This window comes from Carcharhinus amblyrhynchos, chromosome 6 (assembly GCF_965287045.1).
Source record: "Carcharhinus amblyrhynchos chromosome 6, sCarAmb.v2.hapA, whole genome shotgun sequence".
Taxonomy (NCBI): domain Eukaryota; kingdom Metazoa; phylum Chordata; class Chondrichthyes; order Carcharhiniformes; family Carcharhinidae; genus Carcharhinus; species Carcharhinus amblyrhynchos.
In genome coordinates this window covers 49,906,834-49,930,230 of record NC_137329.1, presented here as the reverse complement: position 1 = coordinate 49,930,230, position 23,397 = coordinate 49,906,834, and the positions used below count along the sequence as shown (strand labels likewise).

General features: G+C 44.5%; 1 protein-coding gene across 1 annotated transcript in view; it reads right to left on the bottom strand.

Annotated features, from left to right (window-relative positions):
* The window catches only part of LOC145344465 (kielin/chordin-like protein), a 304,857-nt gene that overhangs the window by 18,130 nt on the left and 263,330 nt on the right, over positions 1-23,397 (bottom strand). Inside the window, exons 29-39 of the mRNA XM_080191611.1 lie at positions 21,349-21,442; positions 18,312-18,394; positions 15,613-15,718; positions 14,267-14,707; positions 13,408-13,490; positions 12,111-12,207; positions 10,650-10,732; positions 9,675-9,815; positions 8,507-8,672; positions 5,429-5,550; positions 1,862-2,036 (exon numbers count right to left, since the gene is read on the bottom strand). Coding sequence (XP_080047737.1) covers positions 1,862-2,036; positions 5,429-5,550; positions 8,507-8,672; positions 9,675-9,815; positions 10,650-10,732; positions 12,111-12,207; positions 13,408-13,490; positions 14,267-14,707; positions 15,613-15,718; positions 18,312-18,394; positions 21,349-21,442 — 1,591 coding nt within the window. The remainder of the gene's footprint in view (positions 1-1,861; positions 2,037-5,428; positions 5,551-8,506; positions 8,673-9,674; positions 9,816-10,649; positions 10,733-12,110; positions 12,208-13,407; positions 13,491-14,266; positions 14,708-15,612; positions 15,719-18,311; positions 18,395-21,348; positions 21,443-23,397) is intronic.

Below are 23,397 nucleotides of genomic sequence, written 5' to 3'. Positions count from 1 at the left end.
CAACATGGAGCCAGAAAAGCCAGCAAGGAGGCACTTGAGACATCAGTCCTTAAGTGATGCAAGTGTGGATTAGAGCATCAACAATTGTAATACAGAGTGGGTGCTGGAAAAAGGACAAAGACTTGCATTTATATAGCACCTTTCATTTCTCCAGGAAGTCCCAAAGTGCCTCAAAATCAATGAAGTACATTTGAAACGTAGTCATTATTGTACTGTAAGAAATACAGCAGCCATTTTGAGTGCAGAAAGCTCCCACTGAAAGCATCCAGTGTAATAATGAGCAGATAATCTGTTTTAGGTTTGTTTGAAGGATTTATTTTGGGCAGACCATTGAGAGAAACCCCTCTACTCTTTATCTAATTATGCCACGGGATGTTTCATATACACAAGGGCGCAGATGGGGCCTCAGTTAACATCTCCATAGAACCACAGAATCCCTACAGTGAAGATGGAAGCCATTTGGCCCATCGAGTCTGCACCGACTCTCACCATCCTATTCAAGTAACCTTGCTTCCCTGCACATCTTTAGACTGTGGGAGGAAACTGGAGCACCCAGAGGAAACCCATGCAGACATGGGGAGAATGTGCAGACTCCACAAAGGCAGTCACCCAAGGCTGCAATCGAACTTGGGTCCCTGGGGCTGTGAGACAGCAGTGCTAACCACTGTGCCACTGTTAAAATCCAGGAACCAGAACCAAGAAAAACTTTGCAAGCCTGATGTGGTTTGAACATGCAACCTCCTGACTTGGAGTCAGATAGACTACCAATGTGCCAGAAGCTCACCCACATTCTTCATCAAAAGTAATTATACTTCATAAATACTTGATCCGTTATAAAGCATTCTGGGACATCTGGGCACTACATAAATGTAAACCATTCTTTCTTTTCTGTCTGGCAGCATTCTTTCAGTACTAAAGTGTTAGCGTGGGTTATGTCCCTGAGTATCTGGAGTAGAATTTGAACCTGAGCTACGTATAAGCCCTGGCTCAGTTGGTTGCACTCTTATTGCTGGGTCAGGAAATGTTGGGTTCAAGTCCCACCCCGTGCCCTTTGAGCACAAAAATCAAAGCTGACACTTTGGTGCAGCACTGAGTGAGGGCTGCACTGTCAGAGGTGCTCTCTCTCAAATGAGATGTTAAACCAAGGGTCCACCTGTCCTCTCTGGTGGATGTGAATAATCCCATGGCACTCTTTCTAACAACAGAAGGTTTCCTCTTACTGACTAGGTCATTATTCATCCCTCAATCACCAGCACAAATACAGGTTGTCTCAGCGTTATCACATTGCTCTTTGTGGGAGCTGTCCACTAATTGGCTGTCAGCTTTCCTTCACCACGACAGTGCTTACATTCAAAAGAATGTGTTAAAACAGATGACTGGTTAACACACCAAGTCAACAGCTGCCACCAAATGTGTGACACAACTGATACATTGAAGTTACTCACTGATACATAGCAGGAGGTGGAAGAATCATAGAATCCATTCGGCCCATTGTGTCTGCACAGACTCTACAAAAAAAATCTTACACAAGTCCCCACCCGCCACCCCATCCCCATAATTCCATCACCTCATATTTCATCATAGAATCCCTACAGTGCAGAAGGAGGCCATTTGGCCCATTTGAGGCTGCACCGACCACATTCCCGTCCAGGCCCTATTCCCGTAATTCCACATATTTACTCTGCTAATTCCCCTGACACTAGGGTCAATTTAGCATGGCCATTCAACCTAACCCGCACATCTTTGGACAATTCCCCTTTTCCGCACTGCATTGGATAAGGTTTAAAATGAGTTGAATGAGATATCTGAGAGCTGCCACCTCTCTAACCGCGCTTATTCCTCCACTGAGGAAGCTGCATACCTGAATGCTGAATGGAGATATCTGCAGCATCAAAGTAAGGAAGGTCCACATCCGTGTTGTTCACTCGAACTCCGCTCCTATCCGAAAGCTCAAAGGTTGTATTTTCAATCCGTACAATCAGAGCCTTTGTCCCAGGCTCAGTGGAATTGTCATTCCAGTTATTCTGGTAAACTACCTGAGGAAAACAAATTGTTATTAGAATTCAACCAGGACTTACTCTGTGTGGGTTCTCAAATTTAATTTGCATGTATGCTCATCACTGGAAGACAACTGAAGTAGCGGTTTATTTCTGCACTGGGGCTGAGTCAGTTTTCGGCTGTTCCATCTATTTGAAGAAGGTGGCTTGGAACTAAGGGTCGGTGCAAGGACAGGCCTCTGAGCTGGATGTGGATGCAGTTATTGGGAGTGGAACCAAAGCTAGGGCCTGGGTTCATGTCTGGAAAGGTTGGCCAAGGGAAGGTGGTATGGTTGGGTGAAGGGGCTCATGGTGAGAGGATTGGAAAAATTTGAAATGGAACTGTTCTTGGAGGTGTAACAACTAAGCAAGTAACTGTACTCATGGCAATAGAGATCTGTACTGTTCCAATCATAGAATAGAATCACAGAAACCCTACATTACAGGAAGAGGTCATTCGGCCCATCGCGCCTGCACCAACAACAATCCCACCCAGCTGGAATGCCGCATATTTTACTCTGTTAATCTCCCTGACACTTAGGGGCAATTTAGCATGGCCAATCAACCTGACCCACACATCTTTGGACTGTGGGAGGAAACCGGAGCACCAGGGGGAAACCCACACTGACACAGGGAGAACATGCAAACTCCACGCAGGCAATTACCAGAGGCCGGAATGGAACCCGGGTTCCTGGCATTGTGAGGCAGAAGTGCTAACCACTGTCACCACGTCGCCCAAACATCACCTGTCCAAAACACAATGTATAGCTTCATACAAGCGTCAGAGTGTTCCACTATCTTCGGTTTAATAGAAAACAACCATACTGCAGCCTCTGATCTGGAGCAGGTGGGTATCCCTTCCTTATACCAATTACAATCTCCAATGCCCAGTGTACAGAGATGTTGTCTTTGAGGTGGGCAACTTGTCCAAAGATGCCTGACAATAATAATTAATGATGACTTCAAGTCTGCTTCTCATGATTGCATTAGTGTACTGGACCAAATCAAACCAACAAATTCTCAGCTCTCACTTTTCACAATGCAAACAAAATACTTTCAGATACCTGGAGTTGAAATTCAGCTTGGCTCTTAATGCAAAAGGGAAATATTTTATTTGCCAGCTCTTCCACATCCCACCCGATTTAGAATCCATTGACTGCAATGGGGTATAATGGGTAACCAATGCCACACCAGTCATATAGAAGTCTGAGGTCACGTACCGACCGACTTGAGAACAACTTCTTCCCTGCTGCCATCAAACTTTTGAATGGACCTACCTTATGTTAAGTTGACCTTTCTCTACACCTTAGCTGTGACTGTAACACGATATTCTGCACCCTCTCCTTTCCTTCTCTATGAATGATATGCTTTGTCTGTTTAGCACATATACCAACACGTGACAAAAATAAATCAAATAAATCCAAATCAAATCTCTAATCCTTGACATTTTGTTTCAGCAATGGCAGCATTCAGATCCATGGATAGGATTCACACAGCTGGAGAAGATCACTTAAAGTTTTGTGAAGTGGGTGAGGGGTCCAGAAAAGAGGATAAGGATTTTGTTTAGTAATTCAGTTGAGCACCAGCATCTAGTAAAGCTTGATGAGGAAAGATAATTGGCATTCAGGACTTTGTGTCAGAAAGGATGTTTGCCATGATATTCTGAATGTATTTTCATTGTGGAAGCTGGAGGTGGGCTTGATAGGAGAACCAGCCTGGACAAAGATTTTGACCACAGTGGGGAAAGGATTTGTTAGGCAACACAATGGATATGGGGAAAAGCTCCATTTGAAGTCAAGCAGATTCATCTGGAGGTTATAATAATGTCACATAGCATTCAAAGCACGTAAACAGGCATTCAGCCCAGCAGGTCCATGTTTATGTCCGACAGGAGCATCTTCCACTCTTTTTCATTTCATGCTTCCCACATGATCCTTCTGTTCCTTTCTGCCGTCTGACGTTTATCCATGTTGTGGTGTTCCTGTATAAATGCATCTATGCTCCTTGCCTCAGCTACATACTGTGGTAGGAAATTCCAAATTCTGACCACTCTCTGGGTGAAAAATTTCTCCTAAATTCCCCATTGGAGATATTAGTGGCTATTTTATACTTATGACTCTTACTACTGGCCTTGCATGCAAGTGGAAACATCTTCTCCACGTTTATCCCCTCCGTCTTTTTCATAACAATAATGCATTCTAGTCTTTTCTTTAGAGGAGAGAGGTCCACCTGTTCAGTCTTACCAGAAAAGGTACAACTTACTTCAGGTGTCATTCTAGCCAACTTTCTTGCCCTTTCTCCAATGTTATCACAGTATCATTATAACATGGAGATTTGAACTCTTTACATGACTCCAGGCAACCTAACCAAGGTTAGCATATCCTGTCTGCTGTTAATTCTACTCTTCTTGAAGTAAATCTCAATATTTTTGTTTGCTTTCTTAAAAGAAAATTTTATCACTTTAATCGATGTGTGCGCCTGCGCTCTAGATCTCTCTGTTCTCAGACCCCTTCCGTTCCTCATTTTCCAAGGAATGTGTGGCCTACTTAATCTTCCAACCAAGACATATAACTTTGTCTTTAAATTGATTTGCCAATTGCATGCATATTTTATAAGTTTACTAATGTTTTCCTGCATTTTCTCACTGTTCTCTTCTGTATTAACTACACCCCCAGGAGGTTGGTGGAGATGTGTAGGTACGCTGTTGATAGATATTGTAGATGCTGCCATGTCCATTCTTAAAATTTGTTCTTTCATGGGATATGGGTATTGCTGGCAAGGCCATCCCTAATAGCCCTTAATTTCAGTTGCTCACTAGACTACTTCAGAGGACAATTAAGAGTCAACCACATTGCTGTGCGTCTGGAATCACATATAGGCCACACCTGTGTCGGCAGATCATTAGCCTGGCTTTCTGGATTATTAGTCCAATAAAAGTAAAAGTTTTCAAATCACTGTGTGAAAATTTCAAAGATTTTCAGGGTGATTTTATAAATCTGTGCTGTTTTCTGATGCCTTGCCAGGAGGGATGTGTCTGCGATCCACACGCAGCCTAATTTCCAATATCTGACAAGAATGGTATACAGCCTCTCCCTCTCATTCACCCTCATTGACCAGTGAATGATGGACTAATGCAGGACATTGTTTCTCCCTCTCGAGACGTGACATTGGAATCTGTCTTCTGCTGGTTTGTTGACACCAGCACCTAATTTTGTGGTACTAAACCCAACCACAGATGACAGAGTCCCCTCATTACTGGAATGTGTTGCCTCACCTTCATTGTAAGCTCAAAGAGGAACGAAGATTGTTTTCCCCACCCCTTCAGTCAACTTGGATAGCTCAAGATTGACCGAATCAAAACACAGCTCAACCACCATGAAATCTGTACTTACATCGAAATGATTTGACTCACAATCCTGGGCTAACAGATAGGCACAGGTTCCACGGAAGTCATAGAAAAGCCCATCAAAGGTCACATGGTGCGACTCTCCAAACACAGTGCAGGATGCTCCCTCTGCAGGAAGACAGCAGTACAATGAACAATTCAGGAACATTATATAAACAGAGTGAATTGCATACCTACATTGCAGAAGGTGGCCATTCAGCCCATCAAGACTGCATAGACTCTCTGACAGAGTATCTTACCCAGGCCCTCTCCCCCACCCTATCCCCATATCCCCACACATTTATCATGGATAGTTGATCTAACCTACACATCTTGGCACACGAAGGGGCAATTTAGCACAGCCAATCCACCTGATCTGCACGTCCTTGGAAAATGGGAGGAGAACCTGGAGGAAACCCATGCAGACACTGGTAGAATGTGCAAACTGCACACAGACAGTTACCCAAGACAAGAATTGAACCCAGGTCCCTGGAGCTGGGAGGCAGCAGTGCTAAGTCCTGTGCCACACAGCATAATTTTATATTTATGCTATTCACTTCACAGTATCTTCAGGGAAAATTTCACACCCAATGATTTACTGTTACATATTTGGTGTAGTCACGGTGCTTGCTTAGGCAAATGAGATAGAAGACCAGTTAATTTGTTTGTCAAATTTTGGCCAGAACACTGGAGTGATGGGATTCTTTTTTACATCCATAAAACAGGGTACTGGTTTAGCATCCCACTTGAAAGACGGCACTACAACAGTGCATCACACTGTCAGTACTACACGGAAATGACAGCCTGGATTATGTACTCAAGTCTGGACTGGGGCTTCAAACCATTCATTTCTGACTCAGCTGGAAGAACTGCCACGGAGCTAGGTTAAACCTGAAGACTAAATTTATGGATATTCACTGTTGACTGGAAGCCTCAAATGCTGGGAACATTTGTGGAGAAATCACAGTACGCTCCTACAACTTTCTATCAGTATCGAATGCACTCTAGACCGGCATCTCATGGTAATGGAGCATTTATCAAATCATCGCTGTTTATCTATTGCTCTTGGGGATGTCAGCCTTTGTTGATACATAGAGCACCAGCAACCTTGCTAAGTGGTCATTCTTCAGGGTGGGACCTCTGCGAGTAGGATATTCACCCATAGGGAGAACTGATACAAACTCAATCCTGCTTTTAAAAAATGTCTGGATGGGCAATTGCCGGCAGAGTCATTGGATAGTGATTAGGAGCAGAAAGCCCTGCTGCTTTTAACCTTCCCTGGATCAGCGGTGCTGAAGCCAACATTTAACTCCTTGTCTACATGAACTTTCTCGTCTACAGGCACAATCCCATTTTTACTTTGTGAAGTCATGAGATAGCCCCAGCCAGTTTTCCATATATTTCTCCCTTACTGTAGTTCTGAAGAGTCATATTGGACTCAAAACAGATGCTGCCAAACTGAGTTTTTCCTGCATTTCCTGTTTTTATTTGTAGTGTCTGTTCTTTGTGAACAGACTTCTTTTAATTATAGAGCTGTAGAAAATGCTCACCTGCTCACCCTGAAAATTCCACTCAATGACAAGGATACTGGAGCAGACTCGCACAGACATACACAGCTGTCTCCATATAAAGGACAACCAATGTGTCTTAGAGTACAATGCTGGCATCTCCACATCTTAGAGGTACAGCCAGGGTCATAAACAATACGTCTGGGTACCAGATACTAGTGTCCACATTACCAAGCATCAGATACACGCACCACACCAAGAAAACTAGACTCAAACTCCAACAAACTAAGGCCCATTTACCAACAGGATTAATCCATTGCCCAACAGAGCTAACATGGTGCTCAAACAGAACCAGAAAAATGCCCAATAGGACCACGCCAAACAGAGCCAGAATCTTTATCACAACAAAAGGTAGACTATCACACACAGCGACAGACCAGAACAAAACAGCACTGCAAGACAACTAACTCATGACCTCAGCAAGAACTAGATTCTACATCCAAACAGAAGCAGGACAATGCACCTCATCAGGACCAGATCAGTACCCACAGGGAATCTGGCTAATTCCTCAAGAGCCCAGCATTCTACTGAACCACTCAAACAGCTTAAATAATGAGAGCAGCAACCATGAGGGGAGGTGATGGACTAGTGGTATTATCACTAGACTATTAATCCAGAAACTCAGCTAACGTTCTGGGGACCTAGGTTCGAATACCACCACGGCAGATGGTGGAATTTGAATTCAGTAAAAGAAATCTGGAATTATGAATCTACTGATGCTATAAAACCATTGCCGATTGTCAGAAAAAAACCATCTGGTTCACTGATGTCTTTAGGGAAGGAAATCGGCCGTCCTGTGGGTCTGGAGTCACATGTAGTCTCCAGAGGGAGGCCTACATGTGACTCCAGACCCACAGCAATGTGGTTGGCTCTCAAATGCCCTCTGAAAAAGCCCAGCAAGCCACTCAGTTCACGGGCAACAAATGCTGGCCAGTCAGTAATGCCCAGGTCCTTCGAATGAATAAAACAAAAAGCAGGCCAGCACCTTCACAGAGTAGAGTCCCACCTGAGCCACAGCCCTATCTGAGCAAAAACCCACTCCATGATGACCTGTTCAACCCACCTATTTCCCACCCCCCCCCCCCATCTCAGTCCCTTATACAGAGCAGACATCCTCCGGATCAAAGGATTGGATACACAGGAAGGCAAGTTCTTTGTGACTTTGTCGAATGGCAGGCTTTGAATTGCCATGGCGACAGCGGTCCTTGCTAAACAGATTCAGGACAGGTCACGGACTGTGCAGCCAACCTTCGTCGCTGGGGCCTCAGTACAAACCCCACTTGTGGAAAGACACAAAGAACATTGCACATTACCAAGGAGTCTCCCTGCAGACTAGATGGCAGAGTATTCACCTTCAGCTCAGCAAATGAGGAAACAATAACTTGGACGCAGGGATTTGCATTTGCTAAATAAACAAACAGACCAGCAACACTTGGGTACAATGAGAGTTGTGCCCATTTAATGCACCAATATTCCAGCCTCAAAGGATCAGTTTGATGTATCTGACAAGGACTTACTTGGTTTTGGTTTGGGCACACAGCTCATACAGCATTCTCCATCAGGCCGGGACCAGATGGACTGTGCCGGGCAGGAAGTGGGAGGAGAGCAGGGCTTGGGATGACACTCCACAGTTCCACTGTTACAATGACAGATATCACAACCATGTAGCCACTGGGACTGAGCCTGTCACAGACAGAGCAGAGAGAAAGAGAGAGTGTGCATCACTGAACAGCAGTGTAATCAATTCAGCAGCAGCCCAGCAAACAACAGTTGAAGGACCAAAGACCCATGGACCTCAGAGATGGGGGCATACGGCTAGGGCCCACAGCTGAACAAACTGGTATCCACGCATACAAGGAAGGAGGAAATTTTAATCATGGGTAAAACACAATGGGTGGAATTTTATGGCCTCACTTGGCAAGACTGTAAGAGCCTGCCTGAGGTCAACGAAGATTTCCATTGTGGGATCCTCGCCTGTGCCAATTCCAGGGCGGGCAAGGTGGTAGAGTTCGGGCCGATGTGTCCAAACACAGCAGGATGCTGGTTTTAATGAGCTAGCTCAGAACTGTTGAACTTTATTTTTTGTGTAATACCTATGAAACACACTGACTTATGTTGAGGAATAAACCCACAGGAATCATGCATCTGATACTCACGACCAGAGAAGACCTGATGCACAATGTAGAGGGAACTTTCTGAGTGACACTGTAGATGACTGAGAAACTGCCAGATGGTGAAAGGGTCTACAAAGTAACTTTGATTCCTGTTAGGCCTTTGAAGCCTATACAAAACTGTGAAGAGCAGATGGAATGGAGGGAAAGAATGCAACTACAGAGCCTTCTCCCACCACGGGAAGAACCCAGAATAATGATTATCACTTTGCAGGGTCCATCACTGTCTTTATGATGACAGATCAGCCATTATTTAACTGAATGTGATCAGAGCAGACTGAAGCTGCGGAATGGCCTCCTGCTATGTTCATATGACAGGTGGAAATTAACACCAGAGAGACAGGTATTGCTCCATTCTGTCACCCAGTGTAGGCTCACTCCCAACATTTTCAGTCAGTCTGTTACCATAGTAGAGGCAAATTGTAGTTATCTGTTACAATGAATGGGAAACGGTATGCGACGTGATGGGAAAATTAGTTTCTCACATCTCTTGGGAAAGGTCAGAGAGCTTCACCTCATGTATTTGATCCTGGTGCACGCACAGTGAATCAACACACACTGGGCAGCACTGGCCCTCTGGGGTTTCCTGCTGCAATAAACTGCACTGCAGGAGTGGGCATTCCTCCTTCTGTGACCTGCACGTAACTGAACCTTCCTGCAAATAGAAGACAAAACAAGAGTTGGAACAAAATTGTCCTCTCTGGTTTTTGAATGAAAGTTATTTCATTTACAATTCAAAAAACCCGTCAGAAACACCTTCCTCAAACTCAATCTCCTCCAGTTTACAACCTGCAAAATGATCCCAGGCTAAAGGGATGAACAGCATTGATGCAGTGCCTACTTCTTACCATTAGATGGGAGTATAACATCACAAACCCCCCTAGCTGCCAGTACTGTATCTCTAATCACTGGTGGCCACTGACCCTGAGGTCTCGGTGATGTGGACCGAGTGCCTCCAGCATTTTCTGCTTCTTTAGATTTCCAGCTATTTCTCTTCTGATCCCTAATTCTCAGATGATTGGATTATATTACAAACACTCACTCACTGTACTGGTCACCCTCCTGACTGGAATGCTCTGAAGCTCTTAATAAATATCAAAAAAATGCTGGAAATCTGAAATAAAAGCACAAAAATGCTGGAAATACTCAGCAGGTCAGCATCTACAGAGAGAAACAGAGTTCAAATCAATGGCCTTTCATCAGAACATGCCCAAAATCCCCATTCTCACTCACATTGATCCTTTAGAAACTGACTTGTTCCCATTGCACAGAACCTGAATGGAGCAGAACATAGAGCACCTTAGCCATACATCTTATGTCCATGGGCAGGGTAAAGGTCATCACTTGAAGGAGAAAGCTGCTTACAGTTGGTGTCGTGAATGAAGACATTGAAAATGGTTCTATTGAATTAGTGAGATGTTTTTGTTTGCACGTTAATGCTTTCCAAAATCTGTTCCCCATCAGCTGGGAGCTTACCAAGTCTACTTACTAAGCAGTGGCACCGCAGACAGGGACTATCGTATGGAATGAACTGAGATCCATTGGTGTAATTCACGCCATTAAATATGCAGCCTATGAAGAACAAATGGGATGCAAGCATTTAATAACTCCTTAAAATATTACTGAAAGAACAATCTCATCTTCCTCCTGAACCAGTTTGAGGTGCAGTGGTGGAATCATGTTTAGTGTCCATGTTAATCCCATGAAACTGGTCAAGTGAAGTGGGTTTTTTTGTATAGTGATTTGGTTCTGTTCAAGGGATAAATGTCATAGAAATATAAAAACATAGAAACTAGAAGCAGGAGTAGGCCAATTGCCCTTTTGAGCCTGCTCCGCCATTCGTTTTGATCATAGCTAATCCTTGGATTCAATATCCTGTTTTCTCCTTTCCTCCCATATCCCTTGAAGCTTTAGCTCCAAGGGCTATATCTAATTTCTTCTTGAAATCAGACAATGTTTTGGCCTCAACTACTTTCTGTGGTAGTGAATTCCACACATTCACCACACTTTGGGTGAAGAAGTTTCTCCTCATCTCAGTTCTAAAAGGTTTATCCTTTATCCTCAAACTATGATCCCCCAATTTTGGACTCCCCCACCGTTGGGAACATGCTTTCTGAATCTACCCTGTTTAATTCTGTTAGAATTTTATAAGTTTCTATGAGATCCCCTCTCACTCTTCTGAACTCCAGTGAATATAATCCTAACTGACTTAGTTTCTCCTCATATGACAGACCTGCCATCCCAGGAATCAGCCTGGTAAACTTTTGCTGTACTCCCTCTATAGCAAGGGCATCCTTCCTCAGATAAGGACACCAAAGTTGCACACAATACTCCAGGTGTGGCCTCACTAATGCCCTATGCAATTGCAGCAAAACATCCTTATCCCTATATTCAAATCCTCTCACTATGGAGGCCAGCATACCATTTGCCTGCTTTACTGTCACTTGCTTTGTGACATGTTAGGTACTTTGGCATTAATAATGAATTTAAACTCGGAATTTTCAATCAATCCTTCTATTTCCTCTTGACCAGTGTACACATGAAGCCATACTAACTCTCTCCAGGAAAGTATCTTGACAACCTTTTGGGTGTTTCCAACAGAAACACAGGTACCATCATTGGGACCATTGGTCATTACACATGTGGCCTCGCCACTCAGACATGGACACATTGTATGAATCTAGAATTCAATCTAGCTCATGGATATGAAAAGATGGCCTATTTGTCCACAATGCACACAGTTGCCTTAGACAATATATTTATTTTACATTCACTGAATCACCGCTTGTCTGCAAGAAGGTGCCTCACTCTCCTGTCACAGTCACACGTTCTCATGGCTGCCAAAGCATGGACCACATATCTTAAGCTCTCACCCCATTATGCGCAGATATGGATATCACTCCCTATCACAACGTCCCTCTCCAAAATGATTTTGCTTAATGCCTTTTACCTTGACAGAGGGGGCAGCACTGACCCTCCACTTTCACTGGATTGATACATTCCCCCTGGGTAGAGCAGCTGATGAAACTGCAGTGTATCTCTGTGTCCTGTACAAGAATTTTAAAAAGCAGATCATTAGATTAGAGCCTGTGATGACAGATGGTCAACATTCTTTCTGTCTCTAAGGGCAGGGTTTTGTAGATGACTTCTATAATCGCTGTTTAAATCCTTTAAAGAATTTCCTTTATCCCATCTCTTTTGGCTATATCCGTTCTTGTTTCCCTTTGCAAATACCGTTTCGGAGGTGATATGGTTACTGCCTGTTAGCAGCTTCATTCTGCTAGGGTCAGGAATGGCCACATATTCCTCTCATATCTCCACTGCAATATCTTGGTCTTATTCTATTTTCTGTTGTGGCGACAGGCACAGACTTCAAGCAAGAGGAGGAAAAATCAGCGAAAATGAGCTTATACATATAAAGTGCCTCATCACATACTGTGGTCGGTACAGATTCAATGGGCCAAATGGTCTCCTTCTGTACTGTAGGGATTCTATCACAGCCTCAGGACATCGCAAAATATTTCAAAAACAATGAGCTAATTTTAAGTCTACTCACGATTGCTATTTGTACTCACCTGAAGAAGGAGCAGCACTCCGAAAGCTCGCATTCCAAATAAATCTTTTGGATTTTAACCTGGTGTTGTGGGACTTCTTACTGTGCCGGCCCTATGTCCAATGCCGACATCGTCACCTCATGATTGTTATTTGGGCAAACATGGCAGCCAATGTTGTCTCTAATTTCCCTTCATTGTATATAGCCTGTTTGTTGTTGATTCCCTTGAAGGTGTAGCTACACAAGAGCACCCCTGAAAGGGATAGCAGCTTGTTCACAGCCTATTCGCCCTTACATGGCACTTTCCTGAACGGCTGGGGGAACGTTGATGGCAGCCCACTAACAGCAAATGAGAATAGTGATCACTCGATCTGTTTTTAGAGTGATAGTTCAGCACTTAGTGATTGGAGTTCAAAATACTTCAGCATGATTGCTTAAGGCAGTTTTGGCGAAGACTCGGTAGAATATTGTTGCTGAAGTTGCCCCATCATCCGTGGTAACGGAGAGAGAAGGGAGAGGGAGAAAATAAAGATTCATTCGAACATATAGCTTTCACCAAGCAGTTCAAAATAGAATAATGTAATTTGTAGCTGATAAACTGGGGTTGTATAAAAGGTGTCATTCCCTTTGGTCCAAATCTATGGCACCCTCTTTGTACGCTCCACGCAAATATACTTCAAACCTTGGAACTTACCAAACACAAGCAGCTGGTACAGGGATCGCTGCTAGGAACCTCCTCCCCATGGCTAAACGCAACTCCATTTTCATCAACGCAGCCTGAAGAAACAGATAACAGAAAAATAGAAGTATTGGCATCAAATATGTAAGATTCAGCATCAACAGGTAGACAGGAAGTGATATCAAAAGAAAATAGTGCCAAGAAGCAGATGATTTAGGCTGCCTGGAGAGATCACAACACCAAGGGGTGCTGGGGATACGATATTGCGCAGTGGAGAAGCAACTGTGACAAGTTGCCAATGAGATTCTGAGAGAATATAATTTGAACAAGTGCCTATATCTCTGCAGGGCAGCGTTATTCAGGAAGTACGAGTCTCTCAGAGTGTGTCGCTTAGCCAATTTTAGTGTTCATCTTCCCTGCATGTGTTTTTTTAAAAAAAATCGATTACTTTGGTTTCCAATTTTGTTCTCCCTCTGTCTTGTATGCCACGTCCTGCAGCAGTGCGATGTTCTAATAAGGCTGCTGTACTATTAGCCGCAATGAGCTCTGCAACAACCCAATGGGTAGAATAAGTGCAGTACAGATCAATGGAATCACCAATTCCCTGATCTTATCACCAGTTAAAATATAAAATCAGATTTATGAATTGATTGGGAATGCAATTATGATCCTAATTTGCTGCAGTTCAATAAATTGAAAATCTATGTTCTAATTCACTTGCTAACTTTATTTTATACACACCTCACAGGACACTAACAGCATTGGCAGGTTTACAGTAGCCTTTGACTTTCTGCCTATCTGACTTCAATCAGGTCATTGGTCATGTGCCACTAAACCTGGAAATCTTCCTTTGATAGTCTCCCTGTGAACTTACTTAAATCTTCCTGGGTAATCTTGCCTTTAATCCTGACAATGTCTAGCAAAGTGGCTGTCGGTGGAGAGGGAAGCACAGTTTGTAGCTGGGAGCTGTCCTGGGGGATACGGTTTGTGCTGGTGTCTGTTTCTGCAGGAGGTCCCGCCATCTGTTGTTCTGTAGTGACAATCCCTTGACTCTCAGGTGATGCAGTTAAACTCTGTGCGAATTTGTTCCTGATACTCCAGGGCAAAATCCTCTGCAGGATGGACTTCCTGGATGCTGGCCAGGCTGAAGGAGACAATAACATCAGCCTGACTTTGGGATCAGAGGGAAGAGGTTGAACAGTTGCCCTCCGTGGGCCTCGGGGGAACCGTGTAGGTGCTGGTTTCTCAGGGATCATGTTGTCTGTGATGGGTGGGTACAGCACTGAGCTCTCAGTAGCAGGTGAAATCAGTGGTACTGGAAAAAAACAAGGGGAACTTTATGAATTAGAACCATGGTCCAAACATTAAGCATTTTTTACTGACAAAAGACAAAGAAATATAAGAAGTCTCACAACACCAGGTTAAAGTCCAACAGGTTTATTTGGTATCACAAGCTTTCAGAGTGCTACTCCATCAGATGAGTGACCACTTGATGTCACTCACCTGATGAAGGAGCAGCACTCTGAAAGCTTGTGATACCAAATAAACCTGTTAAGACTTTAATCTGATGTTATGAGACTTCTTACTGAGCTTACCCCAGTCCAACATCGGCAACTCCACAAAGATAATATTAAAGATGAGGGGAATCATTCCCTCATCCAGATATTCCTTTTCTTCAAAATCATGATTTCACCATCATAGAATCTAACGATCTCTAGAATGATTCCAGCATTTTTGTCTGTAGTGTTCTAAGATGAAGTAACTGAGTTTTTGTTTGGGTGAGAAAGTTCTTCCTGGCATTACTGCTGGAGTTGCAGCTTATACTAAGGCTAGGAATTTCCCCAGAGTTGCTCCTGTTTCATCAGTGGATGAATACCCCAGGATACACATGCAAATTTTCCGTACGCAGTTCGATAAATTTCCGGCTACACTTCCAGAGAAGTATCACTAATGGATGGGGAGCAGAGCCAAGGAATTTCACTATCTCACAGTTACGACCTTGAAGTGAGGCTCTGGATTATGTTTCCAATGGATCTCAGATACCTCTGGTAAGATCCTATCTCAATCAATGAGGAAGTAATCCAAGAGTTAGATAGATTATTCCATAGGTAAATTGACTTTTTAAGTCTCCTGTGTTCCCCCTGGTAAAATTCCCATTCTAGTTATAGATGAAGCTAATGATTTTCAAAGCCAGTCCCTGTGCAGCCTTAAGGTACTTACAGTGAGGGCACATGGGGCAGCAGCTGCCAGGGACATGAAGCAAAGGCTCCTCACACTCCGGCTCTGTGCAGCTGTCTCCTTTCCAATCACACTCCACATTGCCTTCCTGGGGAGAGAAAGAGAATCACCTTAATGCAACATTATCTCCGTCTCACAAAAGCAATGGCACTGAACTGATGTTAGGCATTAAGTTATGACTTAGCATCTGATGTGTGAACTCCCAGACTGCACGCTGGGTACCTCCATTCCATTCCACCTCCCCCACCCTGCCCACCACCAACCTTGCTGCCACCAAGTGGGATTTCTGATCTTCCAAATTTGCAGTGGAAGTTATCCCGATACGTAGCCTGATCAAACCCCAATTAAATTTGGAGTTATAGAGGGGACACATGACATTGTGACATGCTCCCCTCCATGGGAATTATAAAGAAAGAATGCACTTAAAGGAAACTTAGTCTGTAAACTTGGTATCCAGTGGGGCATTGGTTTTTGCTGACAAGTGCTGACAGGCACTCTGTCAAACCCACCACATGAAACATCATTTCTCACCATATTTTCTCAAGGATCCAGAGTGATGTATTTAAAATTAACTTTCCCTTGACAAAGATTTCTCAGAATGGGAGCTGACCTACATAACTATGTCTGAGCCTCAAGAGCCAATACTCACCTTATTTATTAGGGATGAATGAAAGGCTGAACATTCATTAAGTTTGATTGCTGTTATGAATAATTACCAGAAGTAGCAATAACCCTCTGACTTTCTAACTATAAGCAAGATAAAGGCTCATTCTAGAGTAAAGACCAGCCAATGATAAGCAAAATACTGGGGATGCTGGAATCTTCTGGAACATTCTGACAGAGTCTACGAACTCAAAACATTAACTCTGTTTCTCCCCTGATAGATGTTGGCAGACCTGCTGTTTTTTTTTTCTTTCCTTTTATAATTGTTTTCTTCATGGTTCTGCTTCCAAGTTTGGGCCTCCCCAATTCCCAGGTTTTTTTTCAGTGATAGGACTGAGGCCAGAATAGCTTCAGGTGTTTTATTAAATTCGACTCCTCCTATGATTGCTGATGATGGCCTCCCTCTTGCCTGCAGCTGGCCTGGGAGAACATTTGCCATGTATGCACATCACTGATGGTCGGTTTCTTTCCTGCAGGCGGAGAATGAGGCAGCCTCGTAATCGAACGTGCTTCATGGAGTCACACTTCAGCCGTACGCAGCCTGCGACACGCCAGACAAACCAGAGCTGCAGAACTTAGTGGGCTGATCTGAAACAACCATTGAACTGCACCCAGCTCACTAAAGGAGGGGATGATGGGAAGCAAGACCTTTGTGTAAATAAAAATAGAAAATGCTCTAAAAATCCAGCTAGTCTGGCAGCATCTGTGGAGAGAGAAACAAAGTTAATGTTTCCAGTTCTTCAATGTTCTCTGGGTACCTGGACTCACTATTCAGCACTTTCCATCTCCTTAAACCACTGTGATCCAACACATGGTGCCCATGTTGTGGAAGATTCTGAGAAACCAAGAAATGAAAAGTGGCGTTTGCCCCAATAAACCTTCTGCTCCACAGACCACCTATCATGAACTCTGTCCTGACGCTGGAGGCTAAAACCTTCTGTCTAAATTATCCTTAATTCTGAAACTAAAAGCAAAGCTGCTTTATCCATCTTCACAATCCCACAGTTCAGCCCCAAGCAATAGTGTAGGAACTACCAAGTGCTTAGGAGTATTTGATCTACATTGTCAATACTGATCGTCAGTACTAATCCTAATCTCTGCTGGGTATTCAACCAGCTATTTTTTTAATCTATGTTAATTGTTTCAGTTACAACTGCTTTTCCTGTCAGTTTTTCTGCAGGACTATCATCCTGGAGAGATAGAGTTCCTTCTATTGTCTGTATCACAAAAAGATTGGGGGCGGGATTTTTTTGCTGCACTGCACTGGTTGAGTAGCATAGCAGGGCAGGAAATATCAGCAAAAGGCAATGCAAAGATCAGGCTTGTCACCTCTCCTGGTATTGCTGGCCCTGTTCTGTCAGTGGACATGAGGTTGACTTAAATATTTATTTTAGTATCATTAGTGAACACTAGCAGTGCCTGCCTTGCACCTTGCACTGACCACGAGGTACCAGCAGTGGCAAGGGGGCGGGATCTGACAGGGACAGAGACAGACAGGAGAGCTGGGGAGCAAAGCAGGGAGTTCTGCCTTGGGGAGGTGGGGGCTTGTTGGAGGGACCAGGGATCAGAGGTTGGTGCCAGCACTCAGGGATTGGGGCAAACAATCAGGAGGCTTACACTCACAGGGGGAGAACGAGGCTGATGTCCACGGGAGTGTGGAGGGAGTGACAGATCTCCCAGTAAACTGTGTACACTTGTATACAGTATACTGGGAGATCAGGGCACATGCACAATAGTGCTCCTAGCTGTCTGTAGCTGGTTTCCAGGTGTGAATAGGCTCTGCCCATTCCCCCTACTGGCAGGGATCAGATTATAACCTCTGTGTTGCACAGAGTGCCGTAAACTTGCGTAACCTCCCTTGCTGGAAAAACAGGCAAGAAAACCTGTTTTCACACCCATTCAACAGTTAGAATTTTTCTGAGAAAATTTTGCTGTGGAACTTTGAAACTCTGTCTTCAAATTGTGCACTGACGGCTGAAGAAAAAAAGCCTGTCTGCATTGACTGTGATAGCACCTACCGTACAGAGGCAGACCACACAGGGGTCAGCTGCTGAAATATAATATCCTCCATCTTCCAGAATCTGACCATCATAGAGACACACTATGGAAAGAAGAACAAACAAAGAGGCTAGAAAACACAGTAACTGACAATCACATCAGATTTTTAAAAAACTCAAGAAAGGCACCAGACACCAGGTTAAACTTCAGTCACTCACCAAGATAACTCTCACCAAACCAGCCACACACCAGCTTAAATCACATTATCACACATCGAATTAAAAAATATTTAACCAGTCACACGCCAGATTTAAAACCAGGCTTGATGGTGAATCAGTAACATCCTATGATGCCAAGTGTGTGTTTTTTTGGGGGGGTGCGTAATGTAGGAGTGTGGGGGTCATTGGATGGAGAGGATTAGAGGACTGGTTAGTCAGTCAGTAATGGAGACTTTGGGGCCAATCTTCTGAAAGATACTATGAACAGATCACTTTGATAACTTGGCCTGTGTAACAAATAGCCTGCCCACAATGGCTGTCCAGAGGTGGCTTTTCTGGGGATGAGGACTGATCAATAACAGGCAGCTTGCCCAGAGTCCACCTGCTAGCATTCAGTGATATTGGTGAAGAGGGACCATAACGGAATTTGCAAAATGAAGCAGCAGGGGCCTAAAATGTCCTTTTAGACCAGGCAGAGCATTCCTGTTCCCCTTGCTCTCACAAAAATACAACTGACGCTTAAGCGTTAAGGTCATCAATTCCTCTACATCAGGTTTAACTCAGCAAGACATCTTTGACATAACCCAGTGGCTTTGCAGTGTTGTCTGTGTCATAGGAATCTGATTTATATTTATTAATTAGGTTGTCTGAGTGGGGGTGTACACAACACAATCGAGCATTAAAATGGGTGTGCGGCGGTAAAAGAACAGCTTGCAGGTTCATTCCACTTTGCATCAGGCAGAGGGAATTAAAAATCCCTCCTTGTGATTTCAGGAACACAGTTTGTGCTGAATCACATACATTAACCCTGCTACAGGGCAGCACTGTGCATTCCTGAAGCAGAGATCAATGCCAACTAATCACCACCTTGAAAAATCTCTTCAATGGCGATGGCATGTAACATTCATTGGAGAAGTCAAACTCAAAAGAGACCCTAATAACTAGTTAGTCACAAAATTGGCTCGAAATATTTATATCAGGACTCCCAGACAAGTCAACACTTGAATATGTTACAAACCGTATGGCACAGAGTGACAAGAAATGAATTCCAAATGTAATGGTGCCGTGCAATGTATTGGCTGATCGCCACAATTCTCTCATGAATTGAGTTGGCCTCACGGCCGGCAATGGAAGTTTGCAGTTCACCGTCGGTGTCTCTGGATTTGAGGTTGGCATCGGCTCAGGGGCGTGAGCTTCTGCCACAGGTCTTCAGGTGACTGAACAGGCTAAGCCCTTGGCCCACAGATCTTTGGGCAGATGGGATAAGACGTTCCATGAGGTAATGGGCTGTGGAGCATGGGATTTGCTTCCTTTCCTGTCCGTCTCTGCCATTGCTCTGCCTCATCATTAAGGTGCTGTGAACCGAAGGTCAGTGCAGCTCGATGGCCAAGTCATTGCCATTTTGAGGTTCTCACCGTCTAATGGCAATGCTTCATGGAGAGTTCCAGCATGTCTTTGTAGAGTTTTCATTGTCCACCCAGGAACATTTGGAAGTTGAGAAAATGCGACCTGACAGTAGGGGAGGCACTTTTCAGCCACCTGCACACTGGGCCCAATTTTACATTGCGTCCACTTTCAGGCACGAAACTTGGTAAAGACGGGTGCGAGGTGAGCAGTGTGATCCACACCACTTTCACACCCCTTTATCAAGGCCTGAAAATGGCCACGATCAGGATTGCACCTGAAACGGATGCAATGGCCATTTAAATGCATCCGGATGAACAACAGTCACAGAATATACAAAGCAGTTGTCACTGCACACTCCTGCACTCTATCAGCAGCACAGAAGACAGCTAGAGACATTCCATCAGCAATGCTTCCACCACATCCTGCAGATTCAATGGGAGGAGTGTTGAACAAACATTAGTGTCCTTTTTGAAGCCGGCTCCACAAGCATTCGGAATCAGCACAAAACAGAAATGCTCCACAGAAGTCCGATTTGGACACTCCATCAGTAAGGGTTAGTGAGGATGTATGTGCCAAGAGTCCGACATCTCCTTGTTTGAGATTGGTGGTGGAGGAGGGAGGGGATTAGCTGCCACTCTGCCTGTGATCAGTGGAGGGTAAGGGGGGAGGGGCCTGCAATCGGTCTGGGTGGCAGGGATGTGGCAGGATAAGGGGGTCAGTAATGTTGTGAGGGTGGGACAATGTCTGTGGGGGCCAGGAGGAGGCATTATCCAGCCCAGGAGTGATGTGACAGGGGGGCAGCATTCTATCATCTTTTTCCACAGATGCACAGTAGGAGGCGCCGATGAGAGCTGCAGGGTTTCGGGTGCATTAAGTCCCACCCACAGGCTTGTGCAGCACGTTTTGGACTCGCTGATACTTTTTCAGGCAGAGTGCATAGGAACAGGTGCCTTATAATGCCCCTGAATGGCCTAAAAGTCAGAGCTGAAACACTCCCAGTTTCAAGTCCGCCCAGCTTGTAGAATCAAAAATGGTAAAATAGGGCTTACCATGTCCAGTCTATCACTGTTGATTTTCAGAAGTTTTGCCTGAATGCTTGTGGAGCTGGCTTCAAAAAGGACACTAATGTTTGTTCAACACTCCTCCCATTGAATCTGCAGGATGTGGTGGAAGCATTGCTGATGGAATGTCTCTAGCTGTCTTCTGTGCTGCTGATAGAGTGCAGGAGTGTGCAGTGACAACTGCTTTGTATATTCCATGACTGTTGTTCAACTTGCAAATCTTTGTGGTCACGCACTCACTGCAAAGTTCATAGAGGGCTGAGCTCACTCGGTGGTTCAGTGTTGGATCTCCTTGCAGCTTTTTGAGAGATGCAACACCAACATATGGTCTGTAAGTAAAGTTCATGATAAAACCGAGATGATGAGCTTACCTGAGCAAGCTGGGCAGCATTGACCAGGCACTCGATGGGGTTGCTCACAGGAAGGCGGCTCACACGTCAGAACTTCGCAGCTTACTTCACCAAACTGTTTGAGAGAGATGGTCAGAGTAAGAGAAGTGTGGCATGGAGAAGCAGAGCAAGAGAGAGCAAAGGTTAGAGAGAGAAGGGGATAGGGGGCCAATACTTTCTCAGAGTTGCAACAAGCATCAGTTTGCCACTTCATGCACAGCTAGCTTTGTGGATTTTCTTCCATGCCCGTCTTGCCCGATCTTCTGACTCACACAGGCAAGATCCAGGCAGCGCTGCTGTCCTTGGCACCCAGCATTGGAGTCATGCTCCGTCAGACTGAAGGGGGACATGCCCCATTTTTAGGGCAGTAACTGCCATAAAGCACGCAAATGAAAGATCTCCTTGCAGTTAGCAGGCCACAGAGGAGGTAAGTGTCTGATGTAATTAGATTTAGAGGTGGTAAGGGGGGACATGGGAAGTCGGGGGGGTTGGGTAAGGGGAAGTTGGATCATGGTAGAAGTTGAGGGGGATTCAGGCCTGTGGGATATTGGATTGGGGGGGATGAAATCCCATGATGAAGGTAGGGTGTGAAGGTGGGAATGTGGGAGGGTAGGGTGTGAAGGTGTGGGCGGGGGAGTCTAGTCAGGTAGTGAGGGGGATGTAATTGGTAGGGGGTGTCTGCTGGATGGATGGAGGGGTGGGTCTGGATCTTTACAATTGTTAGCCAGAAGAAAGGAGAGGTTTTAATCCTTTCTCTAGGTGATTATCAGTGAAATACAGTCGTAACCATTCAAACTTTACGATTCAATTTACATTTTCCGATGGTTCCCAGTGGAGGGGAATTGCCCAGAGGAAGTTTGCACTTCTGTGAAGTACCGAGAGGGATTCCTCAGCTCAATTTTGGGCTTCTCCCTGCGACAGCCCCTCCCCCACCCTCACATCCCACTAATCCCCGTCAACCCATCCCAACCACGCCCCCCCCCAATCCTATTCTGGTGAGCTTGAACTTTATGGCTCCCTGAGGGAGTCAGATTAATAAACACAGACAGACAGAGACACAGAGACAAAGAGACAGATAATGAAAAGTTGGGGGGAAAAAAAAAATCACAAAACAGCATTTTGCAGAAATCAAAGGAAATATTGAAAAAAAGAATAAAATTACGGAGCCTACAACATCACTTAACATTTTACTAACATGGACCTGAATGCTGCTCCTTACTCTAATTCAAATAATTATGTTAAATTCAGATAGCAACAATAAAATATTTCAATAGTGGTGATTATTAACAAGAGACAAAATACTAATTTGCAATGAATCTCTCCAATGAAACACTCAGCTACAGCACAGGTTAGCTGCAGAGTAAAGCATGCCCCAAACAGCAACAATCACCATGCAGCTCACACCAACATTCAGAGGAACAGGAGTAGGCATTCAGCCTGTCAAGCCTGCTCCACCATTTAATACAATCATGGTTAATCGGACACTTCCATGCCTCTTATCCACACCATCTCCATAACCTTTCACATTATTGTTAATCATATGAACATAAGAACATAAGAAATAGGAGCAGGAGTAGGCCATCTAGCCCTTCGAGCCTGCCCCGCCATTCAATAAGATCATGGCTGATCTGTCGTGGCTCAGTTCCACATTCCCGTCCTCTCCCCATAACCCTTAATCCCCTTGCCTATCAAAAACCCATCAACCCGCATCTTAAATATATTTAGCAAGGCAGCCTCCACCACTTCAACGGGCAGAGAATTCCAGAGATTCACCACCCTTTGAGTGAAGAAGTTCCTCCTCAACTCCGTTCTAAATCGCCCCCCCTTTATCTTGAGGCTGTGCCCCCTAGTCCTACTGTCCTTTCTGAGCGGGAAGAGCCTCTCCACCTCTATCCTATCCATCCCATTCATCATCTTATATGGCTCAATGAGATCTCCCCTCATTCTTCTAAACTCTAACGAGTACAAGACTAGTTTATTCAGCCTCTCCTCATAGCTCAACCCCCTCAACTCCAGTATCAGCCTAGTAAA